General features: G+C 36.1%; 1 protein-coding gene across 1 annotated transcript; it reads right to left on the bottom strand.

Moving 5' to 3' along the window:
* Positions 1–7,233: 7,233 nt before the first annotated feature.
* LOC149265202 (putative disease resistance protein At4g27220) lies at positions 7,234–10,179 on the bottom strand. Its single transcript, XM_089402050.1, has one exon. The coding sequence runs from the start codon at positions 10,177–10,179 to the stop codon at positions 7,234–7,236; it is 2,946 nt and encodes a 981-aa protein (XP_089258176.1).
* Positions 10,180–19,934: the final 9,755 nt, after the last annotated feature.

The raw sequence follows: 19,934 nt of genomic DNA, 5'->3' as shown, positions 1-19,934 counted from the left end.
GCAACATATTTTGTTCTTGTCTCTTTGTTATGATAGCTATTTAATGATCTAAAGAAGACACACTAATGTTAAAGAATATGCTAACAAATTAAACATTAATAGTTATCATGTAAAATAAGAATCTCATTAACCTCATGCCCCAGATTCTTCAACATGGTATCAGAGTTATGGTTGTAGTATAAGGAAGGGCATAAAAGAGACACTTAAAAGATTAATCTTCAACCAGCAACAATAAGACAAGTCAATATCAATCTCAGTTAATGCGAAGGAGGATACACTCTATATCAACATCCATATGCAAAAAATATCTCCGCACTCCTATCTTGGTCTCCTCATGACTATAGTATTCAATGCAGTCATTGTAATACTATCTCGGCATGCTCAAAGGAGATAAATACACTATCTCGGTATCTCTGTTTTGGTAATCTCTCAACATAGTCTCGACATACCTGTAACAGAAAGATACAATCATAGGACATCTCTATCAAGGCTTCAGATAGCTGTAATAAGAGAACTTTGATGATCGAACAAAGACATACTCTGTCTCATCACAGTCATAATTGAATATATTCATAATGAATCTGAGTATAATTGTGAAACACATTGTCACGTTTTGGATGAAAGCCATGATATTGAAGTGTAGAGATGATTTTAACAAAGAAATAGTGAAGGTATCAGGAAAAATGTGACAATAAAGCATGCAAGAGTGATGAAGCTTGGGTGGGGATAGAGTATACAGTCTCGCACAGATGGAAAGGATCAATGAAGCACTCATGGTCTCAACATAAATTATAATCTCATTTTTTATGCTAAATTACAATAGTAAGTCTCGGGTTCCTTACTACCATGATCTCAGTCAAACAAAATATTTTTGAAGAAGACAGTCTTGGTAATAAGACAATATCTCTATACACATTTCAGTTACTATCTCTGTCTATGTTATTCAGTGGCAAGTTCGGGTTCACATCACAGTGCCTCTCTACATACTTTGTATGTAGAGTGCTCATAATTACAATGTCACAACGATATACTTTTCACAATTTCGAATCTTGTCTATAAACATAGCATGATGCTTGATGCTTGGATCAGAGTATAAATTTTTTGATGATGAATGTAATAAGGTTCACTTGTGGGATGAAAATATCACGAGCATGTCAACAATGTGTTTAAATATAGGAGTTGAAATTACCAAGAAGATGAATTAGGAATCAAAATGATCTCAAGATCATAAAGTAGTTTCGATGATGACAAGATAAAAAAAGTCATGGTGCTAGAAGGTCTCCAAAGAAGTCTTGGTAAAAGGATACTAGCAGTTTATGATGGGCAACTCAAGCAAAGGAAGCATCAAGGTGAAGATCTCTTCTTCACATGCCAACTAAGTATCTCTCATGTTTAATAAATTATTGGTTTAATGACTTCGGTTTGCAAGGGAATGGAAATGCTAGAGGATAGTCACAATCCTCATGACAAGGTCGTTACATAAAATAAGGACAATAGTTATGGTCCGCATAGATGAGTGAAGTCATTGAACAAGGTCTCGTTTGAATTCATAAAGGTAGACATTAGAAAAGTTGGTAGAGGAACTATGAACATTATGTGAACATTCATGTCACTAGATAGGATGGAAGCCCATGGTAAGAGGGAGTAGAATTCATTGAATTAGTCTCTCTATAAGTCTCTTTTTGGGCTCCTAGATCTTGTGTAGAATGTGACTACAATATATATTATAGATATGATATGACATCATGGAAATATTAAAAACAAGATCTCGTGACAACATCACGAGGGTGACTAGAATCTCAAGTATAAGTAAAATACCTCAGTCATCAACTTAGGGTTTCTATGAAAGAAGGCAAGTTGTAGGCAACAACTTTGCAGAACTCCAACACTTAAAAGAAGTCTCATCATGCAATAAAAGGGAAACATATGCTAGATAGGGATCTTTAAGATCCTCAAGATTCTCTGATGGAATATTCACTAGAAGATTCACTAATCTAAGGATCAAGGAAGTGTTTCAATAGTAAATCCAACTTGTGGAGTTCATGAATAATAATATGATGACGTAAGAGCAGTTCAAGGGGTTGAAGATCTTTCAATCAAGGAAGTTGCTGAAGGAAGCCTAGGAAAACTAAAGGTAAAATAAGCTATGTATACTTGTATTTAAGTTTTAAAATGTAATGTCGTATGGTTGTAGATCAATAACTCTATATTAAGACGCATGATCGAAGGAAAAGGATCTCCTCCTCTGAAAGGATGCAAAAAGACATAAGTCACACCAGATGAAATGAACATAATATTTCCTCATACGAAATATGAGGTGGTTGAATAAAATTACATAGATCTGATTAAAAAACCCTTGGGAACGGAATGTGTGAGGAAGTAAGAGATCATAATGTATGCAACCATGATAAAGACAATCAACATCCTAGGACCAAGAAGAGTTGACTAGGAAATCTCCCCGAAAGATACGAAGACTCTGATGGAACTCTGGAAAAGATAGAGACCCTTGACAATATATATATATTTGGGAAATGAGTCAACATGTATGCAGGACGCTGACAGAAGTGATGTCATGATAGAAATCCATCTCAAAAGGTATGATTTGATTTATTGTTATGCCTTGATTTCTTGAATAATGTTTGGATGAGTTCATGCAAGGTACTAGAACAAGAGTTGTAAGTGCAAGGACAACTAGAATTCATCTGGTGTATGGAAACTCCTGAAAGAAGCATGAAGAGAAAGAAGTATCCAGATGGAGAAGGTTCCAGATATGTACCAAGAAGGCCACTTTCCATGAACAAAGGAATGACATGACAAACTAAGGAGGAAAGTGATCAATGATTATTTCCCTACAAGAAAGAAGTTGAACTAACTTTCATGACATCAAGGAGAGAAGTTGATCAAGAAGCTGAAGGACCAACGAACAAGAAGTTGATGATGTATTGAAGAGTCCCAAGCTAAGAGGAAGCTCTGACAGGTCACTGATCGAGAGGGAGCTTGAATTAGATCACCCCTGATTACAAAGGAGTGACAGTTGTGTTTTTCTATTTCATGTGTCATGCACTAGACTAGGACTAATAGCCATAAGTCTAGGTGAAGTCCATGGATGGAAATGAAGAGACATGATAGACACAACATTCTTGTCTTCACCTGAGAAGAAAGAATGGAGGGTTGGGTAATCATCTGGCATCCGATACTCTTTGAGGATGTGTAGGGCATCCAAGATAAGAGTAGGCAAGAGGAACGATATTCATTGAGGGCTGGGAACCCAAGATGAGAATAGTCCTAGAAGGTCATACTCAATGAACACTCGGGTGGGTGTGTACCTTGAGATACAATGATGAAGGTGTCTATAAATCACTGGTCTCGCCAGCATTGTAGCTCATGGTCTTGTGGAGAGATGGAGCTGTTAGTCAAGGCCTTGCACTGTGATAACGCTGGTTGATATGATTCTATATAGACTAGATTACCAATCTGATTCTTCTTATGAGAAGTTATTTAGATTGAGAATAACCAAGTACCATTGTAAATACCTCCCTAGTTAAGAGGGTGTGTTGAAGAAAAGTGTAACTAGGTTCGATATTTGTCAAAGTAATTTTGATCTTTGTACTTGTCAAGAAAAGGAACTATTATTTTTGAAAATTATATGAATGAGTTTCTTGCTCATTCCATAGGTCTAGGAAAGTCAAAGAGTCAAAATCATGTTAAAGAGCTCTTCTTGAGCATACTTGTAAATGTATATGAAGCTACCTAGTGTCTAGAACAACCCTCCAAGACCAACACAATCATCTTGAAGACAAGCAAGAAGAACAACGAAAAAATTTGTCACGTCAGCCAGCAAAATAATTTAACTTGAAGTCATGTCGGCTAGAAAAAGAGACATAATGGATAACGTGGTTATGTCGGCTCATTATGGAGGCATGACCACTATATATACCCACCTAGGGTCACCGCAAATAAGATGAACAAAAACTCACACTTCTCTCTGAAGCAATTTGTTTGGGTATAGGAATTTCGGAAGTCTAATACAAGGCAATGTTTTGTATGGATCCACATTACAGGACGAAGACACCTTTGTTGCTTTGATGACAATTATAGTGAAGTATCTCAGCCTCCTCATATTACAGTGATCTCAGCATACCTCTGAATTTTCAGATGAAGACACAGTTAAGAAAGATACTTGAAGCTTTTCGGGTGGTACAATAACTTATAATTTCGAGTGAGTAAAGTAATCATGTGTTTCTCGGATGGTTATCATGTCCTGTAACAGTTTCACAGAGATAACAGTTTTGAAACATTGATAATTATGATCTCAATGCAAGAAAAACACAGTCATAGTCTCAATGAAAGGAAGAAGAGGGATCATGGTGATCATTGTTATGAAAAGGATCTAAGTAATCCTACAGTGATACTTTGTCTTGAGATGCAACAACAGTCAAGATCTCGGTGGTGCAGACACAGTAATGATCTCGGAAAAGGTGCAGTGATGATGATGATCTCAACAATATGAAGAAGGGGATTAGTGTCTTGTTTTTGGAGTGGTTCAGTCATTCAAGGGTCATGGTCTTGGCGTTCGTCAATTAGAATCTCTATAAGAAGAATTATGTGCGGGTTTTCCTCTCCAAGAGGGAGAGGTTTTGGCCCTGGAAAAATGCTAACATCTTGTGTTCATGTCTCTTTGTTATAATAGCTATTTAATGAACTAAAGAAGACACACTAATGTTAAATAATATGTTAACAAGTTAAACATTAATAGTTTTCATGTAAAAGAAGAATCTCATTAACCTCGTGCCCTAGATTCTTCAACAAAAATTACATTTATAATAACAGCAAGAAGCCAATTGCATACCACCGAGAGGATTCCGTGTATATTTGGTCTGGCACTCTTCGCTTCATCATCCGAGCTCTATCTCTGAGGATGGGTAAAGTGCTCTCTATCCCTCCTCTCTCTCCATGCCTCTTTATCTCTCTATCCCCCCTCACTCCCTCTCTCTCACTTATTCTCCTCCATATCTCTCCCTCCATCTTTGTCTCTTTCTATCTCCATCACTCTCCCTCCTTATCTCTGTATCTACCTCCATCTCATTCCTTCCTCTCTCTCCATCGATCTCTCTCTCTCTCTCTACCTGTCACTCTTTGTCTCCTTTTTCTCCCTCCCTCTTTGTCTCTATTTACCTTTCATCAGTCTCTCTCTCTCCCTCCAACTTTGTATCTCTACCCTTCCCTCTCTTCTTCTCTCTCTCTTTCTCTCCCCATTCTATCTCTTCCCCCTTACCACCCCTCGGTCTCTCTCTCTCTCTCTCTCTCACAGACACACACACATTATTTTCCTCTATCCTCCTCCTTGAACTTTATCTCTATCTTCCTCCCTCACTCCTTATTACCACGTCCTCCTCTCTCTCTCCCTCCCTCCCCTACTACCACCCCCTCCTCTCTCTCTCCCTCCCTTTCCCTCTCTCTATTTCTCTCCCCCCCACTCCCTCTCTATATTCTCTCCCCATATCACATCTACAATCTCGCTCTCTCACTCCCTCCCTCACTCTCTCTCTCTTTATCCCTTTTGTCTTACTTCTACTATCTCTTTACCCTGTGTTCCTCTCTCTCACTCTATCCCTCACTCTTGCTTTCTCCCCCTCAATCCCTCCCTCTTTCCCCCTTTGTCCCTCCCTATCTCTCTCTCTCTCTCTGCCTCTCACTCATTCTCTTTCTCTCTCCATCTTTTCCTATCACTCACTCACTCTCCCTCTTTGACTCTTCCCCAACCCCCCACTCTATTTAACCCCCTCCCCCAAAACGCTATCTCTCTCACTCTCCACTTCTTACTCTCTCTCACTCCCTCTTTGCCTCTCTCTCTCTCTCTCTCTCTCTTTTCCCTCCCCCTTATCTAAACCCTTTTCCCTTTGCAAGAGTTCCTAGATTTAGAAAAGTGTGCACATTCTTGGAGCTAAGAACTTACACAAATACATGAAAATCTCATTTTTTCTTAAAACCTCTTATCTATTTATGAAGTTAATTTTCTCTATGATAGAGAAATCCATTATTCATGAAACCATAGACATATTAGAATCAATTATACACATTCTAAGTATATGAATTTTTTAGAATTAATAGTTTTTTGCTATTTTTTATTTTTTATCTGTGCCTTGACATATATGAGAATCTTAAAACGCATCCCTCCTTTAGTTCATCTATAACTTCTTTTTTCCCTTAACCTTTGAAAAAAAAAATGGTGCATGAGACTTATAAATCATTTAATAACGTTAAGACCCTTTTAAGTAGCACTAAGAGAAGGCCTTATAATTTCAAGGATATAATGAATTTCATAATTTAAAAAAATATATAAAATAAAGATTATTAATTTTGAACAAATTAATTGTACATAATAACAATATATTTTCTACAATTATAGAAAAATTTTGTACCAAAGTCTCATCATTTAGGTACTTATTATACAAAAACATATGCAATATATTTTGTATGAGAAATAAGATACCACTCCTAGGAAAACTCAAAATTCACATAGTTATATGCAATTTCTATAAATAGAAGTTTTATACCTGGAAAGCTCATTTGCTTTCCTACATTTCATCTTTTCATGTCATATTCAAGTTCATCTTGAAAGCACATTGAATCATCTCTCCAAGTTAACATATTCTTGTTTTTCCAAGCTTGCATTGGCACTAACATGTCATAAGAGACCATGATTAACTTGCACACACTCTAATAAAATTCTTGCAAGTGTGACTTATATATAACAACTATTATATTTGATAAACTAAGCCTCCAATTTATTATCAATCCACCATGGGTAAAAAAATATATCAAATATTAAGAGTATATGTTCTATTTATTTTTTACATGATACAATTCTTAATAATAAAATATAAATTACAACTTTCCATAATAAAAATATTTGCTAGAAAATTTCATAATATATATATATTCATCATGATATAAAAATATTAATAAGGTAAACACAAATTACAAATCTTTGTAAATGGATATAGAGATCTCAAAAGAATTGGGAAAACTCATTTTTGAAATGTTTAGTATAAAGTTAATTTAATTGGCCTCTGAATTCTTTTGTCATTGTAGTGGATGTTGATAGTAAAAATACAAATTACAAAATTTGATAATGAAATCATTTTTAATAACATTTTTACAAATGTACATATATTGATCATGATATATCTATACATATATTAATAAGTAAAATATAAATTTACAAAATTTTCATAAAGGAAGATATAGATCGTCAGAAAATAGGAAAATCTCACTACTAGAAAATTCACTATAAAGCCCGCCTGACAAAGTATCTCTCACTTTTAGATATTGGTCTTCAAAGTTTTTTGTCTCTAATGTAGACAATGTTATTATTTTTATTTCTGTATTTTTTTTCTCTAACCTCCCTAAATTCTCTAATATTTCTGAACAACCATACACTCTGAGCTTTTGGAGTTGCTTGATGTTCAAATAACATTCCGGAAGCATTTTTATGGTTTCACATAACATTATAGTGACTATTTTGAGTGAAGGCATTCCACCCTCTTCTATTATAGGCAACTCTTCCAGCTCCTCTAATTCCACCATTGAAAATTGCTCTAATAAAGGAAAGGCTTCTCTTTCACCGAACTCTTTAGGAAACCTCTTCAACTTAGTGCAGTTTAAAATATCTAATCGCTTTAAACTCTTAAGTTGATGTAAATCAGGTAACTCCTCCAGCATAAAACAATTCCATAACTGTAGGAGAGTTAAGTTTTGAAATTCATGAAACTTACTTTCCATCCTAATCATATCCGGACAGGCTAACCGTAGTTTTCTCAACTTTGAAACATTAAAGATTCCATGGGGTAAAGTCGCCATTTGAGTAAGCGTCAATTGAAATGTCTCGATGTCGACCATACTCGCCAGCGTCCCATCACTAATAGCTGCTCCATAGTTGTCTAGATGTAAACTTTTGAGTTGCGTTAAACTGCACAAACTGTTGATTGAAGCCGCTTTTTGGGATCTCTTCTCACCTGTTGTCCACGTCATACTCCCGCAGTCGCTAATGTACAAACGCTGCAAAGACGTGAGGCTGGAAATACTACTTGGTACACATTTCAAATCACTACACCGGTTAAGGTCCAGATACCTTAATGATCTTAACTTGTGAAGATCAGATGGTAAATCCGTGATTTTAGATCCTTCCAGATCAAGGATTTGGAGGGCTGCGAGATTTGTAAAAGATGCAGGCAACCTTTTAATGGGCACCCATGCTAACTTCAGACACACCAGCTGTTTCAAACACCCCACACTCTCTGGCAATGACTGGATGTTCGTGGCGGTCAAACCCAAAACCTTAAGGGAGATCATACTCCCAATTACCTTTTTGGGAATTTCTGTGAAATAATTTCTGGCCAATAGCAATGAAGATATTTCTGGAGCTCTCCATGACTGGGGAAGTGAGCTCAAATTGTTGTCTTTCAACACAATGCGAGTGCGGGCTGAAAATTCACTCTCATTCACAGCTGTCAGATCCTTACCTGCGAGGCAGTAGAAGTTTTCTTCAGCCTCAGCAATCTGTATGGCCAGTCCACGTAGGACGTCGTGCATCCGGAAACAGACAATGCGCCCATCCACGTCTTTGATGGTCGGTTCTATCAAACACCGATCCGCCAGAATGTTGACGTACATTCTTCCCATCTCGAATGGGTCGTGGCCACCTTCATCTTCCACCTTCTTCTTTCCGAGGAGTCCTTCTCCCATCCATAACAAAATCGCCTCGCTTTGGACCTGAACAACCTCGTCTTCTAAGAAGGCAGCACCTAAGTAAAGAAACCCCAATTGCAGATGAACGCCGTAGCTGCCCAGAGCATCGTAACTCAACCTTAGGCGATCATACACAGCTTGTTCGTCTTTGCTGTTGGCGTTTGGCAAGCTTTGAACTGCAAATTTCCACTCATTTGCATCAGTACTGCCTGCCATTGCCCTCCCTACTGCTTTGATGGCAAGGGGAAGCCCTGCACACTTGTGACACACAACCTTGGCCGTTTCCTCATCGATGCCCACGGCCACTTTTCCATTATTATATGGAAATGCATAATAACAAAATAACTGCCAACTATCTTTCTCCATCAAATCGCCCACTGTGATTGTGGACTCCTCTGCAACTCCCATCTGCAAGAGCACCCTGGAATTCCTGGAGCTCACAATGATTTTGGAGTTGGGGAGTTGATCTAGGCAGAGTACACCCAATTCCTCCAGCAATTCAGCACCCTTCTCCCACACATCATCTAAGAAGAGGGCGAACCTCTTCCCCTGCAGAGCCTCATTCAACGGACCTATCGTTATAGCTTCTTCGTTCATATTTGTGTTGGGATCTATAACCTTTCTCTGCATGCTAATTTGTGTGAACAGTTCTTTCCGAAGACTTGAAATAGAAGGAGACTCAGAAATGGTAAGCCAAAGCAAGAAACCATCGCGGAAGAGATCCCTCACCTTATGTCTGTTAAAGAGTGTCTTCATAAGCAGAGTCTTGCCGGAACCACCCTTGCCAAACATGCCAATTCGGTGGAAGGGAGAGTTGGACTCGGCATCGGTCACTAATTCCTCTAGCCTTTCAACAGCGCTGTCTTGTCCCACAATAATGGGTTCGTTGATGATGATGCCCGTTGAAGTTACAGGTTCAGATGTGGTTGCGGAAGTGCTGGCTGAAGAAGAAGGTGCCAAGGCTTCGATGCTTTCCTTAATGTTCCCAAGTCCCTCTAGGACGCTTAACCATGACACCATCTGAGCATCCGATTCGAGATGTTGGGTGATTTGTGTATTGAGGCGGATGATCTTTCTACTGATTCGATTGCGAGAAATCAAGTTATAACTGGGTATCGTGCACTCCTGCGCCATTGTTGATGCTTCTTGGAGAAGGCTGTTCAACCTTTTAAGCCAATCATTGACAGCTGACGCCTTCATATTAATATCCCTTTGAGAAATGGGAATTCCTCTCTTCCTATTCAATGCCTGACGATATTGCTGGATCTGGTCTATAATAGGCTCAATTCTCATTACCAGATCTCTCAGAGAATTCAACTCCTTCCTGCAGTGGCGTGCAATTTGAACATGTTGCCAGATTTGGTGGATGGCAAACTGAACGCTCGTACCAATAAATCCAGAGATGAAGCCAAGATCATGAATCAACATGATATGATATTCCAGGTAACACAGAAGAGAGCAGTAATAAGACAACAACAGCAGTCACAGACGAGAGGGATGAATAAATATAGCCCGAAGACACCCTTCCTTCAATAATAGACACTGCAAAACCAAAATCAATGTCAAGGAAGGTAACGAGAAAAGCAAATAGAAGATAATGGCAAGTACTACAAAAGCTTTAGGTATCTGCAATTAGGCAAAGAAATGCATATTTATAAGAGAGTGCCCACTGCCATGCCAGGAAGAAGCACCATTTCAAATTTCCGGGGTTTGTTAGGTTTTTTTTCGAAAATTTCAATAGGGAAAAAAAATGGAGGAAGCTTCATCGTTGCTTCAGTGACAGAAACGCCATGATGACAAACCAAAGAAGCGCACTGGTGAGGCATGTGCGGAAGGGAACAATGTGGAGCCTACCAACTCTTTTTCCAGTGGATCAGTACAAAGAACCATCAACGTCAGCTCAAATTGCTTCCAGCTAATACAACTGTCCCCGTCACGTCAAGTGGGCTCCCAGCGGATTATTACAAAAACTAGCTCAATCTCAACAAAAACACTAAAGAAACAATCTTTTCTACTCACCATTTTAACAACACTAACATAAATTAAAAATACTAACACGTAACATTGTTATAAAGAAAGAAAATACTAACACGTAACATTGTTATAAATAAAGAAAATAGAGTCTTATATAATTTTGTTGGAAAAGATTAAAATATTAATTTAAATAAAAATATCTTAGGATAAAAGCTGCTAAATTGGAAATAGGGTTAATTAGTGAGATATATGGTGAATAATGCATTTAACAAAAATTTAACTTCTCATTTGACCTTCGGGGAGAATAAGCTTCAACATTAAGGCAAAACTTTATTGATTTCTGAATATGGTCTTCAAGTAGATTTGAATTGACTTATTCTAGTGATGCGGCCATATTTGAATGGATTGCATGAATCCAAATGTGTATATTCCTTTCATTCAAAATGTGTGCTTTGATTTAAAATATAGTTGTCAAGATTAGTTAAATTTTGAATTTTTATCAAAATTAACATAGTTATCTAAATTAAATAGGAGTAGATAGTCCAAATAGTAATCAAAATAAGATTAAGAGCGAAGTTTGGAGATTGATAACAATCTATTAAGAGTGAATTTTAAAAATTTTGAGAACTTTTATTTCACTCTTTAAATCATATATGTTATTAAGAATATTCTTATATCAAAATTATTTATAATTTTTTATATTTTAAAAAATAAAAATTCTGAAAACTTTATTTCAAAATAAATCACACTTATAAATATAAAAATATTACTTCTGCATTATAAAATAAAAAAATAATAAGAGTGTTCAATGAATCAAAGAAGTCATATGCGAGTTCAGTGACTTCATTCATAGCAACGGATTATGAGTTGAATGCTTCAGAATTCTACTCTCAAAATGCTCTAAAAACAACCACTTTTAGATCAACTCATGCCTCAAAACTCAACTCTCTAAAAGTTTCATCAAGGTTAGCTAGATTTAGACCAATGCCAATGTCTAAATTACAAACCCTTGAAAAATCAATTAAAAGCTTTTGAAGAGATATTAATTGGTTGTAGATTTAAAATACTCAAATTTACTCATGTATAAACACATTTTAAATTGTGTAAATATTCAGAAAAGCTACATATTAATAAATTGTAGTTCCTGGATTTGGCTATTGTTTTTAAGTAGATTTTATCTAGAAAATCTTAGAGACTTTAGTTTGAATATCTTTATTTTTATTTTAATGTTTAAAAGTTTTTAAATTTAAATTTTATATATAGTTTTATAATATTCTTAGAAAATTTATATAATTTAAAGTAAATTAGAATAATTAAACCTTATATATATTTTTAAAAATTATTTTAAATTAATTTTAAAAGTAAAGGAAGTTTAAAAAAAATCATGTTCAATATAATTATTTTTGTGCAGTTTAAAAGGTTTGGAAAATATTGGTTTTTCCATCTTGTTTGCAAGACTTGTCTCCAAGGTTGGTATCTTGTTTGCTAGACTTGTCTCCAAGGTTGGTCTCAATGTCTAGATAATCATTGTGTTATCAATTTTTAGACATAATATATTGTCGTAATTGAAGTAGCCTTGGTCTTTTTTGAAATTCCTAAATTTATTATTATAAGTTGCTAAATGTCTCTATTGTACCAATTATTGGTTAACTTCACTTGTGGTAATAATGTATTGTTAAGTGAAAAAAACATAACCTGGAATATTTTTATTGGTTAACTTCACGTGTGGTAATAATGTATTCTTAAGTGAAAAAAACATAACCTGAAATCTTTTTAAAATATAAAAGATGACTTCTTTGTTTTTTTGTTTTAAAGAAATATTTTGCATTCTTGGTAATAGCATTCTTGTACATTGTACTGTTCTTATAATGATATGAATCGTGAATGGGTTTCTCCAGTTGTCCAATCAAAATGGTTTGGTGCACTTTGTTTAGTCATTGTAACTTGCGAAAATGTACTAGTCATTTTTTCCAATAACCAATCATATTAAAGTGTATGTATGTAGTACAATATATCACAAACAAAATTTCACTAGTCAAAATTCATTAATTAAACTGGGTGATAGCATTCTTGTACATTGTATTGTTTTTATAATGATATGAATCGTGAATGGGTTTCTCCCGTTGTCCAATCAAAATGGTTTGGTGCACTTTGTTTAGCAGTTGTAACTTGAGAAAATGTACTAATCATTTTTTGGAATAACCAATCGTATTAAAGTGTATCTATGTAGTACAATATATCACAAACAAAATTTCACTAGTCAAAATTCATTAATTAAACTAAGCTCTTATTTTACGTATTTATAGGGATTCATGAGTGTAAAAATATTTCATATTTTTATACATAAATTCCACCATGTTTATTGTATTATATTCAGTAGTTACTGAGTTGTGAAATATTAGATATGTGGTAACAAATTTATTGCAAACGTGGAAATTAATTTAATTAACGAGAACATTTAAAAGAATGAAAATATATTTTATTTTATAAAAACTTGTTATTTTCTGATTGAAATATTCATAAAAAACTTAGTTATAACCATATTATAATTATATTAGAGAATAAAATATGAGCGGGGAAATTCATTAAAAACTAAAACTAATCTTTACACAAAGAGACTAAAAATTACAACTATGTTCATTCTCTACTACAATACTACACAAAAATGCAAATCTAATATAAAAATAGAGATCAATTATTGAAATGCATAAAAGCATCTAAAAGAACAAAAATAGATATATAAAGGGAAGAAAGTGGCTCAAATATCTTATAATGCAAAAACTTGTTAAATCTACCATACATCAATGATTGAACATTATAATATCCAAAATTTCTATAAAATTAAAACTAAACAAAAATGGAAACAACTAAATTCATCCAAAAAGGCACAAATAATGGACAAAGAGAGTGTAAATTTTGCAAGTTATGTACATATATTTTCTTTAATTCTTAAGCCCCTAAGTTGTAAAAAATACCAAGGATTCATTTACTAGAGAACATCGAGCTTCTTAGGGGTTGTTAAAAAAATAGGAATAAAGGATGCAAAGTCACTCAATATTTTGATGTTTTTGATATGCTACAAAAAGAAAGGTTTTACAACGAACATAGCATGAAACAAGTATTAAAAGCATAAATGCAAAGCCAATGATTTGAACATAAAATTGCGAATAGGCAGCAAAATTTTCAATCCTTGTAAGATTGTTGTTACAATCTAAATGATCTTGCAAAATGCCTCCAAGTTTTGTTAATATCTGAAGCAATCAAATATTGCCCTCCATATCCTACCAAAAAACCAACGATTTTAAAGAAGCAAACTATTTTTCCTCTTCCTCCCCACCATAAGAAAAAAGCAAGAGTGGTCAATCTATTGAAACATCCATCCAAATTTAGTTTAGCTTCCATAGATATTGTAAAATGTCATTCATTGACATTGTAAAGCAAAAATATGGTAATACTTTATTACCTAAGATAAATTTTGTATTTAGGAAAGGCGACGAGGGGATCCATCGGGCGAATACGATTGTGCTACCATCTTTCTCAGCCCAATGATCATTGCCTTCGAGAGGTTATTTTCCATGGCATTATGAAGCTTCTCAATGCTTCCATAGTGTTATGTGTCTCGTAATTTAAAGAATTCAAAATATTCCCATAATTTTGAGATAATAAATGTTCCTCGGGGCTCTCGACAACTTCTATGTGACCATCCTAGCGTTGAAGCCAACTATGTCTATTTATCCCACTGCTGAAGAATTAGTGACAATAGAAACAATTTGGAGCTAGTTGTCAAGAGGAACTTGAAACTAGAGGAATCGTGAGTTCTCTGCTGCTATAAATCATGAGCTCAGAACCCAACCCTACCATAAATCTTGTGTTCCAAGGCCTTGATCTACTGCATCTGGATATGGATATGGTTCGTTATCTAGATATACTTCTAGCTTTAGACCCCATACTTTGGCTCTATAATGTTCTCAAATCCTTCCTTTTGTTGGTGGTTATAGGTCATGGGTTCTAGAAACATGTGTTGCTTCAATGGGAGGAAACTTGAGCTACCAAAGCGAGCTATGGAGAACTTGGAAGTTAGACCTAGATTCTGAATTTGGTAGCTAAGTGATTTTTGAAGCATGGTAATAGGGTAATAAATATGTATTTAATTTGATATTTTAATTAGCACTTACCCTTAAAAGATGTTTAGGATATTGCAAGGGATATTTGTATAACATTAATGTTTCTACTCTAATTTATGATAGATATCACATGAATTTAAATGTCAATATGATAGGTTCCAAATATTACAACACTTAACTATTGACATGTCAACGTGATATATGTGTGTCAAATACGATTTCCAGGAGTAAATACATGCTATAGGTTATCAAATTCCAGGCTTGGGCATAAACTCTCAGTCATAGAAGAGCCTATGCATTATACAAACTCCTCCTACAATACCATACTTGATGTCAGATACCACACATATTGCTTATCGTTTTACCAGCCTTACGTCAAGGTTTCACCAGTCATACTCATGATGTGGAACCATGAGATACAATTAGTAGAACCTGACAATTCACATTTAAAGCGAGTTTATATAATGGATGGGCATTTTCCTCAGTCATAGTGCATTGTGTTGCAATTGCTGCAGACATCGAACGTGGTGACTGCATTGATCTGATTAGGAATATTAGTTTTGTTGTGCTACGATCCTCCTCAGATTATAAACAAAATGATATTCATGTTCTTAAGGATTCATGAGTTTATTGCAAGTGAAAATGAGTTTTTATGTTAATTTTATGAGCAATTTAACATAACAAAGAAACTGAATAGCAGCATATAAATGTACAGAACATCACCAACAACACATCACAACAGGAACATGATGAAGGATTTCACCCCTCTTGGGCTATGTCTCCTTGGTCCAGCTTCCAATGGCTTGGGCCTCTCTATTATGCTCAAATGTGTAAAAATATGTGTTTACAATGCTCAAATGCTTCTGAAACCTGCTCCACTGAGTCCAGAATGTCCAAAAATGGTTGTGTAGTCTCTTTCTGCTCCTAATTTGGTCAAAAAATGAACAAGTTATGGCCTTTCCCCATCTTCTGCTAGTCACACCGCAAATTCCCCAAAATTCATCATCATCCTACAATTTCGCTCACCAAGCGCACTAACGGAACGACAATTTCACCGAAAATCGAGCAAAATTGTCGGATAGTTAAAAAGACCTCTAACACTTAAGGTCTAAAATTTGTGCCCGTGTGAGGGGCCACATGCCTGGGAGCTAAGGCCAATGGCCCACCCCCGCCAGTCGGGCCCCCACTTCGCCGCCGCAGGGATCAGATGGGCAGTTGCATAACCGCGTGGTCTGGCCCATTCCCCAAACTCTTCGCCAACTTAATTGAAATCTATTCTGAAACCATGGTTTATTAAGAACCATTCTCGTGGCGCATTGGTAGAGTCTTTGGTGTTGTGTTGGGAGGTCGCGAGTTCGACCCCTGCTGCCTCTGCCCGAACTTCAAACTAAATTTTGGTGGCCTCCCAGGCTACCATGTGGCAGCCTCCGACTGGGCCACATGTCAGCCTGTGGTTGGCCACCCCACCAACCAATGAAAACCACATAATTTCAACCAGTAACAAAACGACACGTGTCAGCACCCCATTCGTCAAAGGAGCCCATTGACCAAGTCAACATCCACATACCCTGCCTAGTCAGTGCCACGCCAGCAGTATGGACTGTTGACTGGGCTGTACTTTTTTAAAAATTCCCATGTTTGGGAAAGTGAACAGAACTCATTTCTGGAGTCAACAGAGTATGTTTCACGCGAAACGAGTTGCACTGAATTCAAGATGATAAGCATTACGCAGTCGTCCTCCAATCCGACAACTTTGAATTTTGAGTTTTTTTTTTTAGGACCTGATCATTCCTCCCCACTAGAAGCCTTTTGGACCCCAAAAGATCACTTTCATTTGTCCAACAGGTGAGGGTACAGTTCCCTCACCTTTCCAATCTCGATCCATTTGGCCTTTGAAGGATTTGTTCCCTTGATCCCCACTTGAAGGTAATCCACATTCCCTCGTTTTGAAGACCTTGTTCTTATGTCAAGAATGGTGTCATGTTGTAGTTCATCAAGGTATTTAGGAGAAAAATCCTTTATGGAAGGAATTTGGACATTCTCTCCTTGATCTTCAATCAAAGGAGGCTCATACAACCTTAAGTTCTCAACATTAACAACATCATAAATTTTCATATATGAAGGAAAATCCAAACTGAAGGCATTGTTACCAATCTTTTCCAAAATTCTTAATGGACCATATCTAATTGGTTTCAATTTTTTTCCTTCTCTTTGGAACCTCTCTTTGCTAATGTGAAGCCAAATTTCATCACTAACTTGGAACTTGTGATTTACACGATGTTTGTCGTGCCTTGCTTTGTACTTGCCTTGGCTTTTTCCAAATTGTGCTTGAACTCTTTGGTGTGCCAATTGGATTTATTCAATGAACCTTCTTGCTTTGTCTATGCCACTATGACCATCAATAGCAACATCTTTCCCAAAAATGAAATCCAAAGGAGACTTAGGCAAGTATCCCAAACATGCCTCAAATGGTGATGTTTGAGTTGAAGAGTGCTTGGCCCGGTTGTAAGCATGTTGAATATAGTGCAAATGTTCATCCCACAACTTAGGATGCTTATTGCAATACCCACGAAGAAGATGTATCATTGTCCTGTTCACCACCTCTATTTGACCATCTGTTTGCAGATGAAATGTTGTACTCTTTTTCAATTTGGTGTCCATGAATCCCCATAAGATTGACCAAAAATTCCCAACAAAGCAAGAATCTTGATCACTAACAATGGATGTGGGCAATCCAATATGCACGCATACATTCAGAAAGAATAACTGAGCAATTTGTTCAGTTGTAACTTTCTTTTTACATGGCATAAAAATACACATTTTGCTGAACCTATCCACAACTACATATAAATAATCATGACCTCTTTTTGACAATGGAAGACCTCCTACAAAATGCATAGAAACACTCTCCCACAGTCGTGAAGGAACAAAAAGTGGTGTGTACAATCCTAACTTCCTATTGCTAGGCTTACTGACTTCACATAATGAACATCCTTTAATAAAACGTGACACACTTTCAAGCATACGAGGCCAATAACAATACTTATGTAGATGTGCCACCATCTTCCTTACACCGAAATGACCAACAATAAGAGAAGTATGTGCCTCTATTATGATGTTAACTCTTTCTCCTTGTGGAATACAAAGCTTGCCAAGATGGTACATCAAGTTATCATGCAAATGATAATCCAATTCCTCTACTTGGTTACCTTGAGTCAAGCTTGCATAAACATCCTGAAAGTCGTTGTCTAATGCATATTGTTCAATATAAATTTCATGCAAAACAGAATTATGCTTGTGTAAAGTAGTTGCACTAATAATAGGCCTAGAAAGCATTTCAACAATTTTATTGTATATACCTTTCTTATACCTGATTACCAAGTGGAATTGTTGAAGAAACCCCATCCATCAGAAGTGCCTTGATTGTTGCAACTTTGATTGAGATTGCAAGTATTGCAATGGTTGATGATCAGTGTGAATGATTGTTTCCTTACCCATCAAGTAGTGTTCCATTTTTTCACACTTTACATCAATACATACAATTCCTTGTCATATGTAGGATAATTAATCACTGCACCATTGAAATTTTCCTAATGAAAACAGATAGGCTTACCATGTTGCATGAGGATTGCACCCATGGCGGAGTCACTAGCATCGATCTGAATCTCAAATGATTGTCTCAAGTCTGGAAGTGCAAGTATTTGAGTTGAACTGATCTTTTCCTTCAATGCATCAAAGGCCTTTTATTGTTTGCCTCCCCACTGAAAAACCGTTTTCACACTTGTCAATGCATGAAAAGGAGCTGCTATAGAAGAAAAGTTAGCAATGAATTTCTTCCAATATTGGATTGCTCCCAAAAAAACTTCTTACCTCAATAACTGTCTTGGGCCTTGGCCAATTCAAAATGACATCAATCTTGGAGGGATTTATTTTCAACTCACCTCCTCCAACTATATGACCCAAGTAAACTAAAGAAGTTTTTCCAAATTCACACTTTGACATCTTTATATACAATTGTTCCTTCTTTAAGACATCAAGAACTTTTCTCACATGCATGACATGTTCATCACGAGATTACTGAAAATTAAGATGTCATCTAAGTAGATTATAACAAACTCATCAAGAAATGGCCTCAACACATCATTCATCACACACATGAATGTAGCAGGAGCATTACATAAACCAAAAGGCATAACTAGCCATTCAAACAAACCTTGTTTTTTTTTAATGTCATCTTCCAAATGTCTCCTTCAGAAATTCTAATTTGATGGTAGCCACTCCTTAATTCCAACTTAGTAAAATACTTTTCATCTTTCAATTGATCAAGTAAATCATCTATTCTAGGCAGTGGGTAACGGTTCTTTACCGTAATTTTGTTCAATGCATGGAATTCCACACACATGCGCCATGTTCCATCCTTCTTTGGCACCAAAACAATAGGTGAACCACATGGCGAAGAAGATGGCCTGATGATCCCTTTATCCAACAACTCTTGAATTTGCTTTTTAATTTCTGCACTTTCCATCATTGACATCCTGTACATGCCAATGTTAGGAAGAGGACAATCTTGTTGCAACTGTATCTCATGTTGGATTCCTCTCTTGGGAGGCAATCCTTTTGGTTCCTGAAACATCTCATCATATTGGTTAACTACATCAACCAATTCAGATTTCAATTTTGAATCACAACCTTTAAAAGCTTCATTATCAACATCATTCTTGGGTTTGATCATTAGAAGCACAAAATTCTTGCTTGAATTCACTAGTATTTTCATCTGCCCCGCATTAACAAGTGAAAGATTTAGTTTCTTTCTATGAGCTCTCACAATATATTCTACTCCATCTTTGAACAAATGATATTTGTTTTCATGTCTATGGAAGATAGCTTTTCTGTCATAGAGATACAGGCTGCCCAAAACTATACCACATATGTCTAATGGCACAACATCAAGCTCCACTTCATCTATGAAATTTGCAGTAATGGTGAATTTCAGTTTACACTTTCTAGTAACCTGCAATTGTGCATTGTCACACACCCATCCAAGTGGATATGGTTTATGATATGGAATGGTTTCCAAGTTTAAAA

This window comes from Pinus tabuliformis, chromosome 6, assembly GCF_031772625.1.
Source record: "Pinus tabuliformis cultivar Carrire ecotype Pingquan chromosome 6, CPIR1, whole genome shotgun sequence".
NCBI classification, from domain to species: Eukaryota; Viridiplantae; Streptophyta; class Pinopsida; order Pinales; family Pinaceae; genus Pinus; species Pinus tabuliformis.
This window is presented reverse-complemented; position numbering and strand designations above follow the sequence as displayed.